This window comes from Microtus oregoni, unplaced genomic scaffold (assembly GCF_018167655.1).
Source record: "Microtus oregoni isolate MIOR12 unplaced genomic scaffold, Mior012 000048F_ref0000485, whole genome shotgun sequence".
In the NCBI taxonomy this organism is placed as follows: Eukaryota; Metazoa; Chordata; class Mammalia; order Rodentia; family Cricetidae; genus Microtus; species Microtus oregoni.
This window is the reverse complement of record NW_024543222.1, coordinates 18488010-18509648: the sequence shown is the minus strand read 5'-3', so window position 1 is coordinate 18509648 and position 21639 is coordinate 18488010. Positions and strand designations below refer to the sequence as shown.

General features: G+C 52.1%; 1 protein-coding gene across 3 annotated transcripts in view; it reads left to right on the top strand.

The window, feature by feature from the left end:
- Plekhm1 (pleckstrin homology and RUN domain containing M1) overlaps positions 1-20131 on the top strand; it is a 51922-nt gene extending 31791 nt beyond the window's left edge. For 2 of the 3 annotated variants that reach the window (XM_041635876.1, XM_041635877.1), the window contains exons 6-12: positions 2260-2539; positions 6817-7737; positions 10634-10779; positions 13256-13449; positions 16872-16935; positions 17366-17523; positions 18241-20131. In XM_041635876.1, the coding sequence (XP_041491810.1) occupies positions 2260-2539; positions 6817-7737; positions 10634-10779; positions 13256-13449; positions 16872-16935; positions 17366-17523; positions 18241-18352 (1875 nt within the window). In that variant the 3' untranslated portion in view covers positions 18353-20131. The remainder of the gene's footprint in view (positions 1-2259; positions 2540-6816; positions 7738-10633; positions 10780-13255; positions 13450-16871; positions 16936-17365; positions 17524-18240) is intronic. The other variant, XM_041635878.1, reaches the window with a different exon arrangement.
- The last annotated feature ends 1508 nt before the right edge of the window (positions 20132-21639 follow it).

Genomic DNA, 21639 nt, shown 5'->3' with positions numbered 1-21639 from the left:
GCAGGGAAGGCAGTCTTGATTTAGGGGTGGGAAATAGCAATGTCAGAGTGAGATTGGTAGCACCTAACAGAGCAGTGGGGCGAGCCCTGCCCTTGGGTGACTCATTTCCTTTGTACAGACAGTCAGTGCAACCAGCCAGCTTCCTTGCCTCTGCTCTTTCATGTTCCAGCGTAGAAAGGCAGAAAAATAGGAACTGAACAATATTCTCACAGGCTGACTGGCTCCAGATATCCCCAACTTCCCCTGTCAGTGAACAGACTCACAATGTAGATGGGGGGAAGGGGAGGGGAAGGACCTCCCTGCTAGGGGCTACAAGAACCTTCTCAATGTGGGGAGCAGAATTAGAAGCAATAATTTGGGACTAAACCCCACATACCACACCTCCCTCATCCCAAATCTCCAAGACCAAAGAGCCTGAAGTGCTGGTGCCCCTGTATTTCCCCTGCAAGAGAATCAAGCTGCATCCCTTCCTTACATCTCACACAGAAGTTGACTCAAAGTGGGTCACAGAGCTGTAAGAGCTAATAAAGCTCTCAGCAGAAACGTAGGAGTAAACCTTGGTGACGCTGCTTTCAGCAGTGCCTTCTGAGCTAAAGCGGCAGGAGCTCAGACAGAAGGAAAACAAGCTGGGCACAGGGGCTTGTGCCTGTAGTTCTAGTGCTTGAGACGCTGAGTCGGGGGGCCGCACAAAGCTAGCCTGGGCTATGTAATGACCTCGAGATCAACCTTGGCTGTAGACAGTATCTCAGAAAGAGGGGAAGGGAGAGGGATAAAAAAATAAAGTAAAAGATAGCATAGAATAGAAGAAATTATTGTCTAATCGGATAGCCCAATACAGTTCTGGTGTCCAGAATCTGCCCAGAACTCTTGTCATTTTTATTGTTTTCCTAAAACAGCTGTAACAAAGTATCATAAATTAGATAATGTAAGACAGCAACTGTGTGTTCCTCAGTAGTACTAGAAGCCAGGCCCAGAGCCAGATGTCTGCGGGCTTGGTTCCCTCTGCAGATGCTGAGGAGGAACCTCTGCCCTGTCTTCCTTAGGTCTTAGTATTCTTGGTGTTCTGTGGCTTGTAGGTGCACCCCTCCACTCCCTCCCTCCATGATCCCATGCTTCTCCCTCCTCTGTGTCATCTCCTTTCCTGTTTGGTTTTGAGCCAGGGTCTAGCCTGGAACTCACTGCAGATCAGGCTGCCCTGAACTCGTAGAGATCTGCTTATCTTTGCTCCAGAGTCCTGGGAATGGTGTGTGCCACTATGTCTCCTCTTATGAAAACATCCGTCGTGTTGGATGAAGTACATGTGCATCTGAACTAATTATATTTGCAAGGACCCTGTCTAGAGACATCACATTCTGAGGGTTAAGATTTTAGCAGGTCTTCTGGGGCTGAGGCAGAGGTCAACCCTAACAACAAAGCCATAAACCCAATTCAAAATAAAAATCCAAAGAAAAGATAGAGATCACCAATATGGAAAGATGTTCTCTTGCCATTAGGCATTAAGGAAATGCAAATCAGAACTGCAGTGAGAACTCTTCACAGGTCAGCATGGCAGGAAGACATAGTGGCAGAGGTTGGAGAGTTTAGAAGGAAGCTGTTGGGCTGGCGAGTGCTCAGCAGGTAAGTAAAGGAGCCTCCCACTCCAGCCTGACAACCTAAGTGTGATCCCCAGAGCCCACATAAAGATGGAAGGAGAAAACCGGCTAAAGTTGTTCTCTGGCCTCCATGTGCCCCCCCCTCCCCCGGTAATATCAGCCTCCTGCAGTGCAGATGGGAACGTAAAATGGTATGGCCAAAAGCGGCATGCTAGTCTCAGTTAAATATGGAGTTTAAGCATGATCTGTCCAAGACAGGGGGCTTGGGAGATAGACACGTCTGTTAGTGGGTAGGGGGTTTGTTTGGTTTGTGGGTGGTGAAAATATTCCAAACTTAGATATACATATATGTCTCTGTGAGTATACCAAAGACATGGAGTTGCACACCCACTTTTAAGTTGTATTTTATCTAGGAAAGTGTGTATGAGCGTGCACTTGCTCACGGAGGCCAGGAAACGGTGACAGATTCACTGGAGCTGGAGTTACAGGAAGTTGGGGCCACCCAGTGTGGGCGCTGGGAACCAAACGTGGGTCCTTTGCAATAGTAACAAGTGTTCTTAACCCTTGAGCCATCTCTCCGGCCCTTATTTTTAATTTTATTATATGTGAACTGTAAGAAAATATTTTTAAAGCTCTTAAAAGACTGCCTCATTCCTTTTTCTTACAGAAAGGCAAGAGCTGGATCTCTGAAGATGACTTCTGCCGACCTCCCCAGGAGCATGCTCCCAAGAGTGCTTCTGATGGCGCCACCTCTCCAGATGGGACTCCAGAGTCACGGCCTGCTCTCCACAGGTGTTTTTCTCAAGGACCAAGAAAGAGCTGTTCCCTGGGGGCCTTAGACAAAGCAGGTGTGCCTTCACCAGACTGCAGGAATGCCAAAGCAGCCCCAGCGCCCGTGCTGGCACAAGATCATAAAAATTTCTGTGTGGTGCATCGGAGGCAGATGGGTAGGTGTCTCTATAGAGTCCCATCCCCAGGGACAGTGTCTTTCAAAAGATAGCTCTCAGTCCTTTTAGCCATTGCAGACAGGTAGTGTGTCCTTCCAGGGTGTGGAGGCAGGAAAGCACTTCCGGGAAGGTGCCGCACTCCCTCACACAGTCCTCTAGAACAGCGGCAGAACTGCCCACGGGTGCTGCACTCCAAACGCTCAGCAGCACCAGCCAGCCAGGCCACCTGTGCCTCAGAGAAAGAAGAACAAACAAAAGGCCTGATTACAAAATGTAATTTTTTTTTTTTTGAGGCAGGGTCTTGCTCTATAATCCTGGCTTGCTTAGTGCTTAATGTGTAGCTGAGAATGGCCTCAAATTCACACTATCTCCATGTATTTAGCCTCTGCAGTGCTGGGATTTCAGGTGTGTGCCACTCCTCCTGGTTTATGTCATATACTGAAATGGAACTATTGTCAGTGACGTTTAGGATAGCAAAGCCGACCCACCATTTCAGCTGCTCGGCAGGTAGAGGCAGGAGGATCTCAATTTCTTAGGACACTGAGTGAGTTCAAGGCCAGCTTGGGTCTCTTAACATAACCTTATTTCAAAAAAGTGAAATGATATACAGGGGATATAGCTGAGTGATCAAACACTGACCTAAGGTGTGGAACCCTGGCTTCAGTCTCCAGTACTGTGGAAAACGAAACCAAGACATTTAGGATGGCAGAGAGCCCACAGACTCCTTCCGTAACTTGGAAGAGAACCTGCCCTTGAAGGCCAGCTGGATCCTTCTAAAGGCCTTTTATCTGGATGGTTGAGGGAGCAGCCCTAGCAGCTTTATCAGACCCACGGTGCGGTTCAGCCCTCCATGTGCTGTTTATGGGATGGCTTGAGCTCCATGCCCTGAGAATTCCTACCAGCGTTAAGTAACCCTCGCTTAATTTTCAGCAACCCTCAAAATGTTTAGGTTTGGTTTTTTGTTTGGTTTTTTTTTTTTTTTTTTTTTTTTGGTTTTTCGAGACAAGGTTTCTCTGTAGCTTTGGTGCCTGTCCCGGAACTAGCTCTTGTAGACCAGGCTAGCCTCCAACTCCCAGAGATCCGCCTGCCTCTGCCTCCCAAGTGCTGGGATTAAAGGCGTGTGCCACCACCGCCCGGCTAGGTTTGGTTTTTGTTTGTTTGTTTTTCTGAGATAGGGTCTCACTTTGTAGCCCTGGCTGTCCTGGGACTCACTATGTAGACCAGGCTGGCTTTAAACTCACAAGATCCACCTGCCTCTGCCTCCCGAGTATTGAGATGATAGGCCTGTGCCACCACACCCCGCTGGTTTGGTTTTGAGACAAGGTCTCACACTGGACACAGGTTGGCTGAAACCCAGCTGCTCGTCCTGAGTTCGCCTCAGATTTGTCACAGTCCCTCCCGTAGCTTCTTGAGTGCCGAGATTAAAAGCATGAGTCACCGTCCCTCCAGATTCACTTGAGGTTGGTTCTGTCACTCATTTTCTGATGGGAGGCCATCAGTAGAGGACTTGGGCTTGTCTCTCATGGCTGACTGTAGTCTCTAACCACAGAGAGTCAGGGCTTAATGTGTCGGCTGTTAGGTTCCCTGACACGCTAGTCCAGACGGGAAGAGAGAATCATGTGTCTTTTAGACTCCTGCTCAGGAGTAGTTCCGGGGCATCGGGAACAAGGAGCAGCTTGCAGTGCACAGGTACTCACTCACCTACCTAACCACATACTCATGCAGGAGGTATTTCTCTGCTCTGCCCAGCACTGCCCAGCACTGCCCTGGGTGCTGAGAACAGTGTCCTAGCTTCCTGAAGCTTCCTCCCCACCCTTCCCCCATCAGAATGCAGGAAAATTGACCAGTAATTGGTTTTTTTTTTAATATTTATTTATTTATTATGTGTATAGCATTCCTTCCATGTGTGCCCACAAGCCAGAAGGGGGGTGCCAGGTCTCATTATAGATGGCTGTGAGCCACCATGTGGTTGCTGGGAATTGAACTCAGGACCTCTGGAAGAGCAGCCAGTGCTCTTAACCACTGAGCCATCTCTCCAGCCCCAACCAGTAATTGTTGTATGGTCAAGTGGTGATGATGAGGAACTATCCATAGTGACCAGAGGGAGAGGAGCCTTGCTAGAGTTTGACCAAGGCCATCCCCACAGATGAGGTGACGCTCAGGGTGAAGGGAGCATGGAGCGATCTACATTTCAAGCCGGGAGAAGGTGGTTAATAGCGCCCTTCTGGGAACATGCTTGACATGTCCAGGGAACCATGGTGAGCAGAGTAGATGGCAGTGGTGGCGGTAGTGTGAAAGATGAGGCGTGTGAACTGAGGACCGAAGGAAGTGCTTGGGCTTTTGTTCTGAGCATCTCATGGCCTGGCTAATTTAAACATTTATTATTTTATTATTATTTACTTATGTGTGCATGTGTTCACAGAAATCCCTGAAAGCACGTGAGAACAGCTAGGGGGAGGGTGTTCATGGAGCTGAGGCACAAGTACTGAGTCCCAAGTGCTCCAGGCTTAGGGGGTCAGGGGGATGAAGGCTAGAAATGAGGGCTTTATGGAGGCTTTTTTGGATTGACCACAAGGTAGGCTTTGGTGGCCACAAAGGAGCAGCTGTAATAGCATGAGGAGATGAGACCCTAACGGGACCAGGTTCAAGAAGGAATGGGAGCGGGGAAGCTGGAGGCAGAGGTGGGTGTTTCCCCGGGGTTTCGGGAAAGGAGACCGAGAAGCAGGGTGGCAGTTAGAGATGGGAACCGAGAGAAATGGTGTCTGAGCGTGGAAAGAATGACAACAGCATGTGGTGACAGGAATGACAGCGTGTGTGGTGACAGGAACGACAGCCGGTGTGGTGACAGGAATGACGACAGCGTGTGTGGTGACAGGGATGACAGCGTGTGTGGTGACAGGGATGACAGCGTGTGTGGTGACAGGAACGACAGCGTGTGTGGTGACAGGAATGACGACAGCGTGTGTGGTGACAGGAATGACGACAGCGTGTGTGGTGACAGGGATGACAGCGTGTGTGGTGACAGGGATGACAGCGTGTGTGGTGACAGGAACGACAGCGTGTGTGGTGACAGGAACGACAGCCTGTGTGGTGACTGACAGGAATGACGACAGCGTGTGTGGTGACAGGAATGACGACAGCGTGTGTGGTGACAGGAACGATAGCGTGTGTGGTGACAGGAATGACGACAGCGTGTGTGGTGACAGGAATGACGACAGCGTGTGTGGTGACAGGAATGACGACAGCGTGTGTGGTGACAGGAACGATAGCGTGTGGTGACAGGAACGACAGCGTGTGTGGTGACAGGAACGATAGCGTGTGGTGACAGGAACGACAGCGCGTGTGGTGACAGGAACGACAGCGCGTGTGGTGACAGGAACGACAGCCTGTGTGGTGACAGGAATGACGACAGCGTGTGTGGTGACAGGAATGACGGCGTGTGTGGTGACAGGAATGACGACAGCGTGTGTGGTGACAGGAATGACGACAGCGTGTGTGGTGACAGGAATGACGACAGCGTGTGTGGTGACAGGAATGACGACAGCGTGTGTGGTGACAGGAACGACAGCGTGTGTGGTGACAGGAATGACAGCGTGTGTGGTGACAGGGATGACAGCATGTGTGGTGACAGGAATGACAGCATGTGTGGTGACAGGAACGATAGCGTGTGGTGACAGGAACGACAGCGTGTGTGGTGACAGGAACGATAGCGTGTGTGGTGACAGGAATGACAGCGTGTGTGGTGACAGGAACGATAGCGTGTGTGGTGACAGGAACGATAGCGTGTGTGGTGACAGGAACGACAGCGTGTGTGGTGACAGGAACGACAGCTTGTGTGGTGACAGGAACGACAGCATGTGTGGTGACAGGAACGACAGCGTGTGTGGTGACAGGAACGACAGCGTGTGTGGTGACAGGAACGACAGCGTGTGTGGTGACAGGAATGACAGCATGTGTGGTGACAGGGATGACCCAGTAGAGAGAGGAGGAGAACTGCTGGAGAGATGGCCTTGAGTGGGTGGAGGCAGTGCGGTGAGGAGGCCCGTGGAGGAGTCTTCAGTGAGATGTTGGAGGGGAGGTCACCAGCTGTCGGGACGGCAGGAGATGTGCTACACTCCTGGCTTTCAGGATCTCTTCTGAAAGTGCTTGGGGCCAGCTTCTAATGGCAGTCACTCTCCCATGGAACAATATTGGGCATCGATTTTGGCTTTGAATTGAATTGTAAAGATCGCAAAAGGACAGATTCACACTCTAAAGTGCCTCTTTTCTTCCACTAGGCCTATCGAACCCATTCCGGGGCCTTATGAAACTGGGCACAGTAGCCCGGCGAGGGGCCATGGGCATCTGGAAGGAATTCTTTTGCGAGCTGTCTCCACTGGAGCTCCGCCTCTACCTGAGTGATGAGGAGCGCACCTGCGTGGAAAGCTGCTCCTTGCTACGATGTGAGGCCGTGGGGCCAGCCCATAGTGATGGACGGTTTGAGTTGGTCTTCTCTGGCAAGAAGCTGGCACTGCGTGCCTCCTCCCAGGATGAGGCTGAGGACTGGCTTGACCGTGTGCGGGAAGCCCTGCAGAAGGTGCGTCCTCAGCAGGAGGAGGAGTGGGTGAATATCCAGTACCCAGACCAGCCGGAGAATGCCCTAGAGGCTCCACCAGACAACCTCCCCCCTCACTCAGCCCTGCTCCCAGAGCCTGCAGCTGCCCAGGGCATGCAGTTGGACTGGACATCTGCCCAGGTTCCAGAGCCAGATGCTATCAAAGAGTCCCTTTTGTACCTGTATGCAGACCGGACCTGGGTCCCCTATATCTTTTCCCTGTCCTTGGAGTCTCTGAAATGTTTCCGTGTGAGAAACAATGAGAAGATGCTAAGTGATAGCCATGGAGTGGAGACCATCCGAGACATCTTGCCAGACACCAGCCTTGGAGGCCCAGCCTTCTTCAAAATCATCACAGCCAAGGCCGTCCTGAAACTACAGGCCCAGAACACTGAGGAGGCCACCCTGTGGAGAGACCTGGTCCGAAAGGTGCTGGCATCTTACCTGGAGTCAGCAGAGGAGGCTGTGACGCTCGGGGGCAGTCTGGATGAAAACTGCCAGGAGGTGCTGAAGTTTGCCACCAGGGAGAACGGCTTCCTGCTACAGTACCTTGTGGCCATCCCCACTGAGAAGGGCCTTGACTCCCAGGGCTGCTTCTGCGCAGGTGCTGACCGACTCTCCCACCAACCCCAGCTGGATATGCTCTTCCTCCTGTGGGGTCCTCAGTTTGGGCTCCCCAACAGGGCCTTCATCCTTCCCATAAATAATACAGCAGATGGCGCCTACCCTGCGGCCTCTGTTCCTCTACAGTGCCCTCTGTGGACAGCCCCTGCCATGTCACTTGACACCTTCTACTGTTGGGTGGACCTGTGGGTGGCAGTCCTGCTTCTTGAGCCCTTCTGTCCTTCCTGCTTTATACTTTTGCTACACTGAATATACTTTTGTTACAGGGTATAAGAGCCTTCCGAAGCGTGTATGCTTGCATACTCTGATGAGTCGTGCTATTCAGTGCTGTCCAGTAGGGCTTCTGTAATGACGCAAGCGTCTGGGTCTGTGCTTTCCAACCGTAGTTACAGGTTACATGTGGTCACTGCATGCTTAAAGTGTGACTGTTCATAACTAAGAAATGAGTTTTCCATTTATTATTATTTTTTTAATATTTATTTATTTATTATGTATACAATATTCTGTCTGTGTGTATGTCTGCAGGCCAGAAGAGGGCACCAGATCTCATTACAGATGGTTGTGAGCCACCATGTGGTTGCTGGGAATTGAACTCAGGACCTTTGGAAGAGCAGGCAATGCTCTTAACCGCTGAGCCATCTCTCCAGCCCCCGAGTTTTCCATTTATTTAAGTATAAAAGCGGCCTCTGACTTTGAGCCACTGTGTTGGGCAGTATATTGCTCTACAGTTTGAGGGCTTTTCCTCCCCTCATGTCTCATGTAGCCCAGGCTGGCCTTGAAATTGTTGTGTAACTGAAAGCGACCTTAAACTCTTGGTCCTCCTGCCTCCTAAGTGCTGGGATTGTAGGCCTGTGCTATTGTGCTCCCCCCCATTTCTTCCTGGGTTGGTTTGTTTGTTTGTTTGTTTGTGATGCAGTCTCACTATGCAGCCCCGGCCGCCTCAGCCTCCTAAGCAGTGGGGTTACAGGCATTTGGCGTCACACCTGGTTGGCTTTCCCGTCCTTTTCACGGATGTGTATCAGTCTATGTGAAGGATTCTGCTGTGTCAGCATCATCGTGAGAGGGAGCTGATCTGAACCTGTGCAGGGCACAAGGCCAGAGGCTTCGTTTGGATTATCTCATTTTTTCCATCAGTATATCCTTGTAGCGTTAGGGGCTACATTTTTCTCATTTTAGTATTGGTGAAGAAACTGGAATCCAAAGCTAGTATCTTGTCTCGGGCTCTTAGTATATGCAAGAGGCAGAATTGGACTTTGATGATTGTGTCCTGTGCACATGGGCGTGACACCAGAGGGCCTCCCAGTGGATATTCCGCTGTCTGCCTTCCATTAGTACCTCCTCCCACCTATCTCCTGGACTTGCTGTCCAGGGAAGATGTCAACTACCCTGTTACAGAAGAATAGAGTAGAGCTGTCCCGGTGGGGTGGAGCCCACAGGACCATAGAGGAAAGCCTGCTTCAAGTGCCTGGAAGGAAGTGGCCTGTGGCAAGCCCCCGGAGGGTGGGTGAAGTGGCTGAGCATAACTTCCTGCAGAAAACACCTGCAAACCTCTGCCTGCCCTAGCACTCACACACCCACTGCTCCGGTGGGGGACACTCCTGTCTGTGGGCGTGAGCACTGTGGCTGTCACCTGCCAGCCTCCCATCTGAGACCTGTGAACCCAGGGAGTTCAGGCTTTCTACACTGCCGTACTGGCAGTGGCTGGGAAGATGCCAACCAATGATATTCCTGTTTGAGCTCATAGTTTACAGGGCACTTGTATTGTTTACACTTTGTCGTGACCTCACAAAGTGCCGGCAGTAGCTAAGCTCTACAGTGAAACAGAATCTTAGGAAAGTTAGGAGAAGGTCAGGAGGAGGCAGCTGATCAGGAAAGCAGCTCTTCGGTCCTGAGACCAAAGTCACCTTTTCCTCCCGTGCCAGTGGGAGTTGGGGGGTATTCAAGCATTTAAGTTGAATGCTAGTGTTTTGCCCTGGGCACTCCTGACTCTTGCTACCCTCTGGTATGGAGAGATTACTGACCAAGTGACTAAATTATCACTGCTCACTGTCTTGAGATATGTTACTGTAGGCTCAAGCAAACACCATGTTATGTCTAGGCCAGGCTGTTCCTGCTAGGTTCCTCATCTTCTGTGACCGGACCTCTGTCCACAGATCCGTCACTGCTGGTCAAGGTTCTAGCTTTGTTCTCTTGTGTCTAAGCACTAGGGAGAGGCAGGAGTACAGATTGGCATCCGGAAGCAGGCAGCGGAGCCAGTGAACAGAGGTGCCTATGGAGAATGCTGGCTTTGTGACCAACCAAGCCCAAATTTGAATGCCGCCTATCCCTTAGTCTTGATGTGACCTGACAGATATTTTCCTATGAGTTTGTTTTGAGACAGGTTCTTACTATGTGACCCTAAACTCACCTCAAACTCAGAATCCTCCTCCCTCATTCCAAGGGCTCCCAGACCCAGCAATTATTGTTTAATAGTATGCTGTCATGATCAACAGTTTCTCCAGGGGTGATGGTGCACATGGTGCAGGCCTTTAATCCCAGCACTTAGAGGGCAGAAAGCAGGCAGGTCTCTCTGAGTTCAAGACCAGCCTATTCTACATACGTCTCAAAAAAAAAAAAGTTTTGATTTTAAGTAACAGAAATACAAGTGACATTTTTTAATTGCATATTTATTGAGAGAAGAGGTCAGAGGACTCAGTTCTACCATGTGGGTTCCAGAGATCAGACTTTAGTATCAGACTTGGTCCAGGTGCCTTTTCCCACTGAACCATCTTGCCAGCCCGTGAGTGACTGTCTTCCCTTTCCCACTGTAGCAGATTCCATGTTACATGAAGCTGACTCTGGCCCCACCTGCTCACTTCCCACCGTCCCTTCCCTAGGCTGCTCGCGGCAGATCGGCTTCTCCTTTGTGCGACCCAAGCTCTGTGCCTTCTCTGGCCTGTATTACTGTGACTTCTGCCACCAAGACGATGCCTCAGTGATCCCAGCCAGAATCATACACAACTGGGACCTCACCAAGCGCCCGGTAAGTGTCTAGGCCAGGCTGTCATTGCCTGCGCGGAGCTGCTCAGTGACTGGGAAACATTATCCCCTAGGCTGCCTGTTGGTTTGGAGGACTTTGGCCGTTGGGGAGCCGGAGTCACCAGTTCAGGCCCCGAAAGCCTGGTGCCTATCTGCAGTCCCTGAACAGGGCTTTGTAAAACTCTGCCTTGGTCCCCAGTGTCCCTCAGGACAGTTCCCTGAAGCTAAGATAGCAACAGAGTTGTTGAAGGTTGCTCAGTGGGAAAGTTAGGCTAGAGTAGGTATGGCACACTGGTGGATGGGTGGATGGACATACAGAGGGGCTAGCCAGCGGGCTGCACCCCTGACATAGCTTTGCGTGTGCTGATGAGCTGGGAGGACAAAGCAATTTTTCTAGGTCATACAGTGTCGTTATTGCTTAACACCTACAACTTAGAGAGGCCCAAAAAGACACATCAAAATTAGGTGTTACTGTCGACGATAGCCACATTCAGAGCCTTTAACAGTGTTTTCGGCTGTAAAATGGCCATGCTCGTTTTTAGAGTATTTGTTTTAGAGTATATAAGCATCTGGACTCCCCTTGCTTCACCACACTTTGTTTATTTAACATTATGTCTTGGGTACCTTTTCATTACTGTATGTGTGCACACGGCATGTGTACACACCCGTCTGTTCTTCCTTCCACCGCGTGTGTCCTGGGGATTGAACTGGCTCATCAGACTTGACTGCAGACACCTTTACCTACTGAGCCCTCTTGATGGCCCTTGGGCACCTTTATCGTGTATACTTCTAAAGGAGATTGATTGCTTGCTTGTGATAGACTCTTAGTACCTGTCAACAGTGCCTCTCTGTCCTCACAGCCTGTTACACTTTTGTCCCTAGGGCCACTTATCCAGGGTCTTTCTCCAGGGGAAGAGACTTGGCTTTCTCCCTAGGGCATGGACATAGAAACACAAGGAAGGAGCCATTTGCTTCTGTCAGAGCCTGTGGGCTGCAGTCTTGACTTTGACTGTGCCCTACCATACAGGAATGGTGACTCTGAGTTAGTTTCACCCCAGCATGGGCTTTGTTTTGGCCTTCTGTTGATCTTGTCTCCACCCCTGCCCTCAGTATTAAATGATCCACTACATAGAGGAGGGTACACCTCAAAATTCAGAGATGCACATGAGCCCTTTGACAGTAAAACTTAGCACTGCTAGCCTGGTGCGTCTATGGAACTCCCCGTCACTGCTGGAATCTGCCTCATCTTGTCCTTCAATGGGACATGGCAGTCCTGTTCTAGATGCTTCTGGGACCAGGAAAGCTCTCCCTCGGCAATCACTGGCCTGGGAAAGACAGGGAAATTCAGAGCAGAGAGTAGTTGGCCCAAGGGTTTGGGACTTCATTGTTTGCTGCCGCTGTGCTGGCTGACCCACTTGTGCTGAGATCCAGCTGGCACCTGGCAGAACGTCACCCCAGGGCCGGCATTCTGCTTTGGCCTGTCTCTTCCATGCCCCAGGATACAAACAGCCTCTGGGGAGCATGAAGGCAGGGCCGGGCAGTGTTTAGCACACATTGCTGGATGTTGTTTCAGCTGAGCCAGAGACTGGGTTGTGGGAAGAGCTAGGCTCAATCTAGAGGGCAGCACTTTGACCCCAGTCGTCAGGGTTTGCTACCAGGCTTTGTCCAGACTGGGGGATGTTACCTCAGGGCTCTGACACATGGGAAATGCAGTTATAGCTTTTAGGCTAAACTCAAAGTAATCTCATGAAGTATGCTTTGATTTTCCTGTAGCAAACCATAGCTCTTGGCCACAGAAAACTGAGTTTATGGCAGCCCCATGAGAAAGAAGACGCCTGTTGGCCTCTGCCATCCACAGGCAAGTTGGATGAGCCACTTTCGCGTTTCTGAGGCTGTTTCACCATCTGTAAAATAGGCACTGCCACCTCCCCAGGGACGGTTCTGAAGATGCGAGAATATAGAGGAATCACTTATCTCCAAGTGGAGATGCTGGCAGCTGAGACCCTCTAACATTATCCTGAAGTGCTGGCGAGAGCTGAGGGCACTTAGGAATGTCAGGGAGCTCTGTCTGCTCTGTAGCTTCCTGTCGCTGGAGCTTGATGGCAGCGGAGTCACCTGGTTCCTGAGTTAGGGCCCAGAGGACAGCATGTTTCCTGTAGGCAGGAAAAGGGGGCTGGGAGAACAGGAAAGTGTGGAAAGAGTCTGTGAGGCTCATGGGGAGGGACCCCTCCCTTGCCTCAGCATGGTCAGAATCAGACAACAACAGGGTTTGAGACTGCTTTCAGGTGTTGACTAGACAGTTTTCTGAGCTGTGTAACCTTGGTCAAGTGGCCTCAATTCTCTGGCCTTATTTCCTGCTCTGTAACTTGAAGAAAATACCATTCAGTGAGGACAGGCTGCAGGCAGGTTTGAACTAGGTAACACAGCATCAAGCCAGAAGCCTTAGCTGAGCAGGCAAGGTCTTCCTCGGATTTTCCCAGGTCTGCCGGCAGGCCCTGAAGTTCCTGGCACAGATCCGGGCCCAGCCCCTTATCAACCTGCAGCTGGTGAACGCCTCTCTGTATGAGCATGTGGAGCGCATGCACCTCATTGGCAGGAGCCGGGAACAGCTGAAGCTTCTGGGGGACTACCTGGGCCTGTGCAGAAGTGGTGCCCTGAAGGAGCTGAGCAAAAGGTGAGCGGTGAGCACTCTATGTGTGCATGCACCTGTGTGCACATACACCCACCAAAGCCTGGGCAGGGTGTGCACTTGGGAGATGCCAGAGCTGAGCTGGGAACTTCCCACTGGCAATGAAATCACTGTGTCCTCTGAGGGTGGTGTGCGGTTTTGCTGTATGTTCACTTGTTCCTTTGTTCAACAAACGTTTATTGAGAGCAACCATTCCGAGTGCCTGTGCTGAGTAAAGCAGACCCGAGGCCTCCCTTCAGGAAGCCACTGATGTGGCAGGAAGCAGGCGAGCCAGCAGCACCTCCAATGGGGGCGGAGGGAGGGAGGAAGGATGTCCAGATGTGCATAGGGGACAGGAGGATGCATCAGAAGAGCTTCCTGGAGGGAGCGGCTCCTGAAATGAGACCTGAAAAGTAAATGGAAGTCACCTAGGGAAGGAGGAGAAGAGGAAGGTTGGCTGAGAGGGGCACATGCGGGCGATGGAGGGAAGCTCCAGGCATGGAAGGTTCAGGAAGTGCTTCCGCTGAAGAAGGAATGGAAGTGGGCAAAGTGGTAACGGGTAGAAGCGAGAAGGATGCTGGCCTGGCTCATCCCCTGGCTGCTTGCTTTGGCAGCGTTCCTCTCTGGATCATCTGCAGCACGTACAATAGCCGCACTCTCAGGACACCCTCTAGAAACCCCTTCCTCCCCAGAGCCTAGATCTTTTAGTGCTTAGGGAGGGAAGTGGAACTTCAGGAGAGCCTGATAGATCTCTGTGACTGCCTCGGGCCTCCAGGCCCTAACTTATGGCTAAAGATGTGGCTTCTGAGGGGCTGTATTCTCTGGGGAGCCCTCGAGAGGGCAGGCCTTTGGGAGGAGTGAGGTGTGCTGCATAGTATGGACTTTGTGTCTGCTTTGCTGGCTCTCTGGAGACTGGAGGCGTCTACGGGCTGTCCTTCCCCAGCCTGCTTCCCCAGAGGCCAGCACAGAGAGCGCTGTCTGAGCGTGTCTCCTCAGTTCTCCCTGAGGCATGCCTGCACTGTGCCTGAGGGAAGGCGTGTCCAGTAATGGTTCCCTGACTCTTGGGCAGGACAGAGGGGAACACTGGCCCTCTTCTGCCCAGAACAGCCAACGAGCCCCATCAGAGCTTTGCCTCCTTCTACATACAGCCTTCCTGGGAGCTCTGCCTCCTAAGATCAGCACAGTACCTGGGTCTCCTTTTTCCATGAAGTTGACCCATTTTCTCTTTTCAGGGATTCCAGGGGCAAGGGCTCCAAAGAATGTGTACACCTGCCCAGAGGCAAAATCTCTGGGTGGGAGAAAAGTCCCACTGCCTTCTCTGGCATCCTCTGTGTAAATGGGTGACTACGGCATGGCCCATGGGTGCTGGCCCCACTCACCCTACCTGCTGACTTGCTCCCGGCAGCCTCTGATGGGTGCTCGGGCAGCCTGGCTTGTGCGAGTCCTACTTTATGTTTATACACACATGGTATATGTGTGCGTGGGGGAAGGGAAGTAGCATGCACCCATGCACACGGATGCAGAGGCCACACGGCTGTCCTGCTCAGTTGCTCTTTGTCGTATTCATTGGAGACAGTCTTTCACTGAGTCTGGAGCTCGCCATTTTTTGTTTAGACTGGCTGACCAGTGAGTCCCATCAATCCTCCTGTCTTTGTCCCCCACAATACTGGGGATGTAGCCACATCCTAGCGTTTTACATGGGTGCTGGAGAATTCTAACTCAGGTTCGCATTTCTGTGCAGCATTCTTTCCCCCTGGAAGTCCCTTTTAGATAGAGCACAGAGCAAGGGAGGAGTGTAGGAGCAGCCTGTGCCCAAACTAGACCACTGTGTGGCTCCAGGAAGTATCTTTGGTGCTCTGAGCCTGTGTACCCGTCCGTAAGATGGACCACTAGTCTTGGTTATATGGCCTTCCTGAGTTGTGCCACATGATAGACTCAGTGTCTGGGCCTTAATCAGCCATAGACAGGCAGGCAGATAGCTAGGTAGTAATGTATGTGTCCTGAGGAAGGGGACCCAAGCCAGCCTGGTCAGGAGGAGCTAGAAGGGCTAGGAGGCTGGGAAGCTCCCAGGAAGATAGTGGGCAGAGGAAAAGTGGGGTTTATATGAAACAGATGAAACCCCTGGCCACCCATACAAGTCTCCCCATCACCTGACCTTGGCAGGGTCCCTGCCTCCTTCCCTAGCCACCCAGAGAACTGAGAGGGGTCTTCTCATTGTGTATGGCTGTGTCCATCTCTGTATATACCCTCGACCAAACGTTAGAGAAAAATCAGTTGCAAAGCCACACTGACAGTGACAGGCAAAGGGTACAGTGAGTGACTCCCCTGCTGGCTCCTCAGACTGGACAAAGAGAAGATGACAGGGATAATCTCCATTAAATCAACTCCACCCTTCCTGCCAACTCAGGGTCAGCCTTTGTGCCCCCTCCATGTTTTCCTGGCTATAAATGACAGCTTCCTGTTCCCAGAAAGCTGGAGGCTCTCTGGGGGCAAATCGGAGTCCTCACTTTACTTGGCTATGTAGGATTCAGCATCCTAGGCCCAGACTGGGCTCCCTGTGGATCAAAACTAGAGTGTGGCCAATCTCCCAGGGGCTGGCCCTGTCCTGTCCTAATGTCCAGATAGGGCCCCACACTTCCCCAGCTTGGCATACCTTCACACCAGTACTCACATGCATGGCCATCCGGGCTCTGTGCCACGGATTCTCTGCTCAGAATGTGACCTGGGGACCCTGCCGTTGAACTGTTAGGAACCTGAGCAGAGAGCTGTGTCCTGCCTTCATCTTTTTCTCCTCAACCTGAAATTAGATCTGCTTTGCCTAGAGTACGAATCAGTTCCTCTCAGAGGAAACCAGATGCTTGAACGTGACCTGGGGGAGGGGGCTGCGTCCATGATTTTCTGTCCTCAGAACTGTTTCAGTACTGGCACTGACTCAATGGAGGGGATAAGAATACAGGCCAGACTCCTGCGTCAAGTTCAAGCTCTGATTCTTAACTCTGTGACCTCAGGCAAGTCATTTAACTTGTGTTTCCCATCTTCTCAAAATGGGAGTTAAAATTGGACCAGCTTCACGGGATTACTAGGTACTTACCCCAGTTCCAGGCACCTCATGTCAGCACACATCATCCTCATCGCTTGGTAGTCATGTGTTTGCAATGCACCAAATGCGTTCAGCAAATTATTTCATCCTCAAAACAATTCCATGTCTCCCGGAAGGATGCCTGAGCTTCAGAAGTTACTTAGCTTGCCCTGGGTACCAGGGGCTAATTAATGTACCGGGAGCTTAGGCAACTGACTTGTGCTCTTGGCCTGCCTGGTAACCCAGACTGTGTTGCTGACTGGTAGGCGGGGCTAAGGGGAAGGAAACCAGGAACTGGAGGCCTGACCTTGGAAGCCCTTCTGAGGAAGTGCTTGTGTTGCCTTTGCAGGCTAAGCCACAGGAATTATCTCTTGGAGTCTCCTCACAAATTCAGTGTTGCTGACCTCCAGCAGGTGAGCATCCCAAGCTCCTCACCCCTAAATCCTGGATTTACTAGAAGGTTCTTAATCCCCTGAAGAAATCTCAGAAAAATAGCAGGAGGGGCAAACTCGGGCCAGCCAGTAATCTTCAGCTGTCCACCCCTCAGAATGGCCTCCGTTTGCCCTCTTCCTGAGCAGTCCCCGACTCCTACCTCCTGGACTCAGCAGGGGTTCCAGCATTCCAAGGGTAAGAGCTGAGGCCTTTCCTCCAAGGATGACAGAGTTGATTGGGATCCTATCTGTTGGTCCCGTACCCCAGTGACCTCGGGTGCAGGCTGATGCCCACATCAACAACCTGATGCAGGGAGTTCTTTTTGCCCGTATGAAACTAGGGAAGTTCTGAGGCAGGTGCTATGGCGATGCAGAAGAGCCACCTAAGACCGGTCTCCACTTGCCCCTGCAGATTGCAGAGGGGGTGTATGAAGGATTCCTCAAAGCCCTGATTGAGTTTGCCTCCCAGCATGTCTACCACTGTGACCTGTGCACCCAGCGAGGCTTCATCTGCCAGATCTGCCACCACCATGACATCATCTTTCCCTTTGAGTTTGACACCACAGTCAGGTACGAGGGCTACTACCCCCATAGCCACAGCCTGACCCAGCATCCCTGGTAACCCTCATCCTCTTATGCACACACTCCACTCTGCCGGTGCCCAGGATTCTGTGACTGCCCAAAGCTACCTGGGCTCACAGCCCACCCCCAGATGGTTGCTGCCTCATGAAGTGGGATGTCTCTGAGCTCAGTCTACAAATGGGTTGAGGGGTTGACAGGATATCCCTGGCCCTCGAGCACTAGCCTGAGGATTCGCCAAGTGGGGACCGGATAGCTGGAACCTACCGTGGCCCCAGCTGCAGTAAGTGGTAATTCTTGCCATTTAGTACTGCACATCGTTAGAAGCCCCTCAACAGGGGTGTACTCCCCAGTCTTCCCTTACCCTTAGCCCAGGTAGGAGTGGGAGGCTAAACTAGGGCGATCATCCACTCACCTTCAGTAGGTGAGCCAGCCAGCATCAGCCTGAATGGATCTGGGCTGTTTGAACTGCTTAAAGGTAGGCAAGAAGTCATATAAACACTCCAGCATTACAAAGAATAAAGTAGGGCACAGAGTATCAGCAGGCGTGGTGCCACTTATGGGTCCGAAGTGCTCTCCAAGAGAGTTGGAGGGCAGTACGTGTGAGTGTGGGCTACAGACAGAACACAGCCTCTCTGGGGTCTGTCCAGGCCCTGGCCAGCACATCTAGGTGACTGTCACTCAAAGGCCCGGATGCTCTCTTCTCAGGTGTGAGGAATGCAGAACTGTCTTCCATCAGAGCTGCCAGGCTGTGGTGCGGAAGGGCTGTCCCCGCTGTGCCCGCCGGCGCAAGTACCAGGAACAGAGCATTGTCAGCTAAGCCTGCTGTCCTGACCTTCCGAGGCCATCCGACTGGGTTTGTCATCAGCCTAGGCTTCTCTGTCTCCCTGTAAGGGACACTCTCAGGTGTGCCCAGAGCTCCAGCTTCCAGAGAAGGCCCAGGAAGCCCCCGTGACCCTTCTGGCCCCTCATTAGCCTTCTCCTCCAGGAGGTGGGGACCCACCCAGTGGTGCCTCTGCAAAGGCCTTTCATCCAGCCTGGTGTACCTAGCTTTCATAGCACCTCCATTAGGGCTGTTCATACACTGTGGAAACGAGGCCTGGTGAGCACTTTCAACTCACATTCCTGATTAAAAGGTCTAGTTTTTTAAGGTGGGTTCCCCCCCTTCATATTTAAACAGAAATATTTTTTTATTTGTGACCCTACCTAACCACCTAAGAAATGCAGCCATTTGCCCAGGCAGATGGTGAGAGCAGTCCCAGCCCAGAGGCAGGCATGGGACTGGGTGGACAAGCCTCTGTGCACTGGGCGCCTTTCCTGTGCCCGTTCTGGCACATACTGCCTGAAGTGCAAGTGTTACGTGCCAAACGACCCATCACTGCAAGGTGGGTCAGTTTCAGAGACTACCCTGCGCTCTGTCTTCATGCTCTCACCTGGAAAGTGTCCCCTTCCACTGTCACAGCCCCTGCCTCCTTTCTGGCTTGGGAAGCAGCAGGAGCAGGGGGATGACCAGCACCAGCACTGTCAGCACTTTGAGCCTTCTTTGTTCAGGAAGACTATGATCTTGCCCACCTCATCCTTATACCCTCCTTAGTCCTGGTAGATGGTAGGGCTGACCCCTGCCAGGGCAGAGTAGGCTAGGCACCGCCGGAGAGGCTCGGAGCTCCACCTGTGGAACAGAGAGATTTGTGCAGAAGCTGCACTGTAGAAGCTTCCACAGCCCTTGTCTCCAGATTCGCTTCTCAGCAGGACACTGCAGCGTTCATTGAACTTCCCAGGAGCAGACTTGCCCTGAAGAGACTCTCGGGGCTGGTGTAGCATTCCAGAATTGCTCTCAGGGTGATGTTCATAGCCTTGAGGCATTTAGGGGAGTAGGTATGTACTCTGCTGTCCTCACCTCTCCTGGACCCCGTAGCCCTTCTGGCCATCCCAGAGTACTCAAGTCAGAGCCAGAGGCCTCAGGTGAAATGGTGACCCTCCCTGGAAATGTGCCTGTCATTCTAAAGAAGACGTTTCCCCACCCTCCCGGAGGTGAATGAGCTGAGTCACCTCCTGAAGCTTGAAGAATTGTGCAATAGACCAGAGGAGGCATTGGCAGGTGGTAGAGACTGCCACAGTTAATCTGTCCCCATCATGGAAGACCGCACTCTCCAGTGGTTGGGAAACCGAAGCTTCCAGAACCACGCAGTGTATCCATAGCTGCACCCCACAGCCAGCATTAACACTTTCCCCAAACCACAGCCTGATCAGAGCCTCCTTGCTGTGGACCTGAATGGGCAGGAGTCTGTTCCCTGTGGGCTTGTTACATGAGAGTATTCCAGAACCCACCAGGGGCAACCCGAGCCCCTCCACTGCCTGGACTGTACATGTTAGAGCTTTAGAGCTTGCCCTCACCTTTCCTGAGCTGCTGATGTGCTCAGATGAGTCACTTACCCCGCCACCAGAAGAGCTCGCTCTTGTGAATCTCAGCGGTGCCCACACTATGTAAGAGATGTTATTTTATGCAATATTCTGACAAGTGGGCCTTGGCAGTGTAGAGAAGGAGCTGCTTCTGTGGTATCTGACTGATTTGCATAAAGAGCTCATCTTTGCAATCCAAGTCTGGCTTCTGATTCTTACTCCTGCGGCTGTTGGGGAGACACCAGCCATCCGACCCACTCCCCTTAATCCTAGGCACTGGCATTTCAGGGTCTGTGGAGCACACTTGCCAGCCAAAGCAGCAGGGGGCAAGAGGTAAGTGACAGAATTTAGGTTGCGCTGGGTGGAGGTGGGAGGCTAAAGCTTGCTCTTCCTTGCTAAATGCCTGAACACAGATCACACACACACACACACACACACACCTGTAAAAGCTCAGGAATCTGGGTGTGGGATTCAGAGAGGGTAAGCAAGAAGGGCAAGCTCTGGCTCCTGGATTAAAGGCTCAAGAGACCTGTCTGCTGCTAGCCTTCCCCAGAGGTTCCAGGAGAAGCCCCCCACTGCCCCTGTAAGAACAAAGGAAGAAAAAGAGACTAATTCCTAGGGAAACCAGGTCGCGGGAAGATGGGACAGAAAAAGACAACATCCAAGGCTACATTTCCTGGCCTCGGGGACCTTCAGCCAGTGAGCGGGGCTGCTCCTTGGCCATCGATGAGCCAGACTCTCCAGAGACCCAGAGGAAGAGAAGAGGAACTGGATTTGGAGGTTGGGGGAGGCAGGCCTGACACTTGAGCTGACACTGTCCAGGGCTCAGTTTTTGCACCTTCAGCACAGGCCTCTGGGGGCAGTTTCCCTTTCCTCCCCTCTGTCTAGAGGGGGCTGAAAGACTGGAGCTCTCATCCCCAGAAAGTGCCTTCTATCTTGAAAGTAACAACAAATAATAAAGGTCGTGCGCACCATCATTGTCTTTAGTCTTGTTCATCCTTCCCCGCAAGCCTATGAGGCGAGGGGAGGAACTGAGACCCAGTAAAGCCGGACTCCCATGTCTAAGAGCCAGTTTGCCGCAGAGTCGGGCATCAGACCGCTGTCCACCCAGACAGAGACCTTACTGGCTGACGGGGGACTGGGGCAATCGGAAAGATAAGGTAGGGTGGAGGGAGAGCTCATTCAGCCTCTTCTGCCCTGTGCCTTCTCTGGAGGAGCCTACCCAGCAGAATGTGGGCTCATTAGTGGACAAGACTAACAGTCAAAGATAAGGAATGGGGAGTCAAAAAATATGGGGGGGGGGGTGTCCAGCCAAACCCTCAGCCCTGGAGGGACATAGGCCTGCTGTGAGGGTTCCCTTCTCTGCTCAGGAGCCTTACGCAGCTCCTGAGTGGAGCACCCATTTGGACCCTACACTTCTTGGAGGCCAAAGAGAATGGATACTCTGATACTGGGGCCTGTCCTTGTCAGAAATGTTCCCAGGCACAGCTCAGAGTGGGAAGGCTGCTTTCCCAAGAGCCAGGTGGCTCCCAAGATGCCTGCAGAGTACCGGACAAGGACCCCTTCCGACGATGAGGGTCAGTGGGAGGGTAATCTGGTCAAAAGTTGAGAGAAACTGCCTCCCCCGCAGATCTCCATCCAGGCCCTGCCGCCGCCTCCTCCCCGGAGACAGCCAGGTGTGGCCCAGGATCCCGGGGAAGGAGGGGG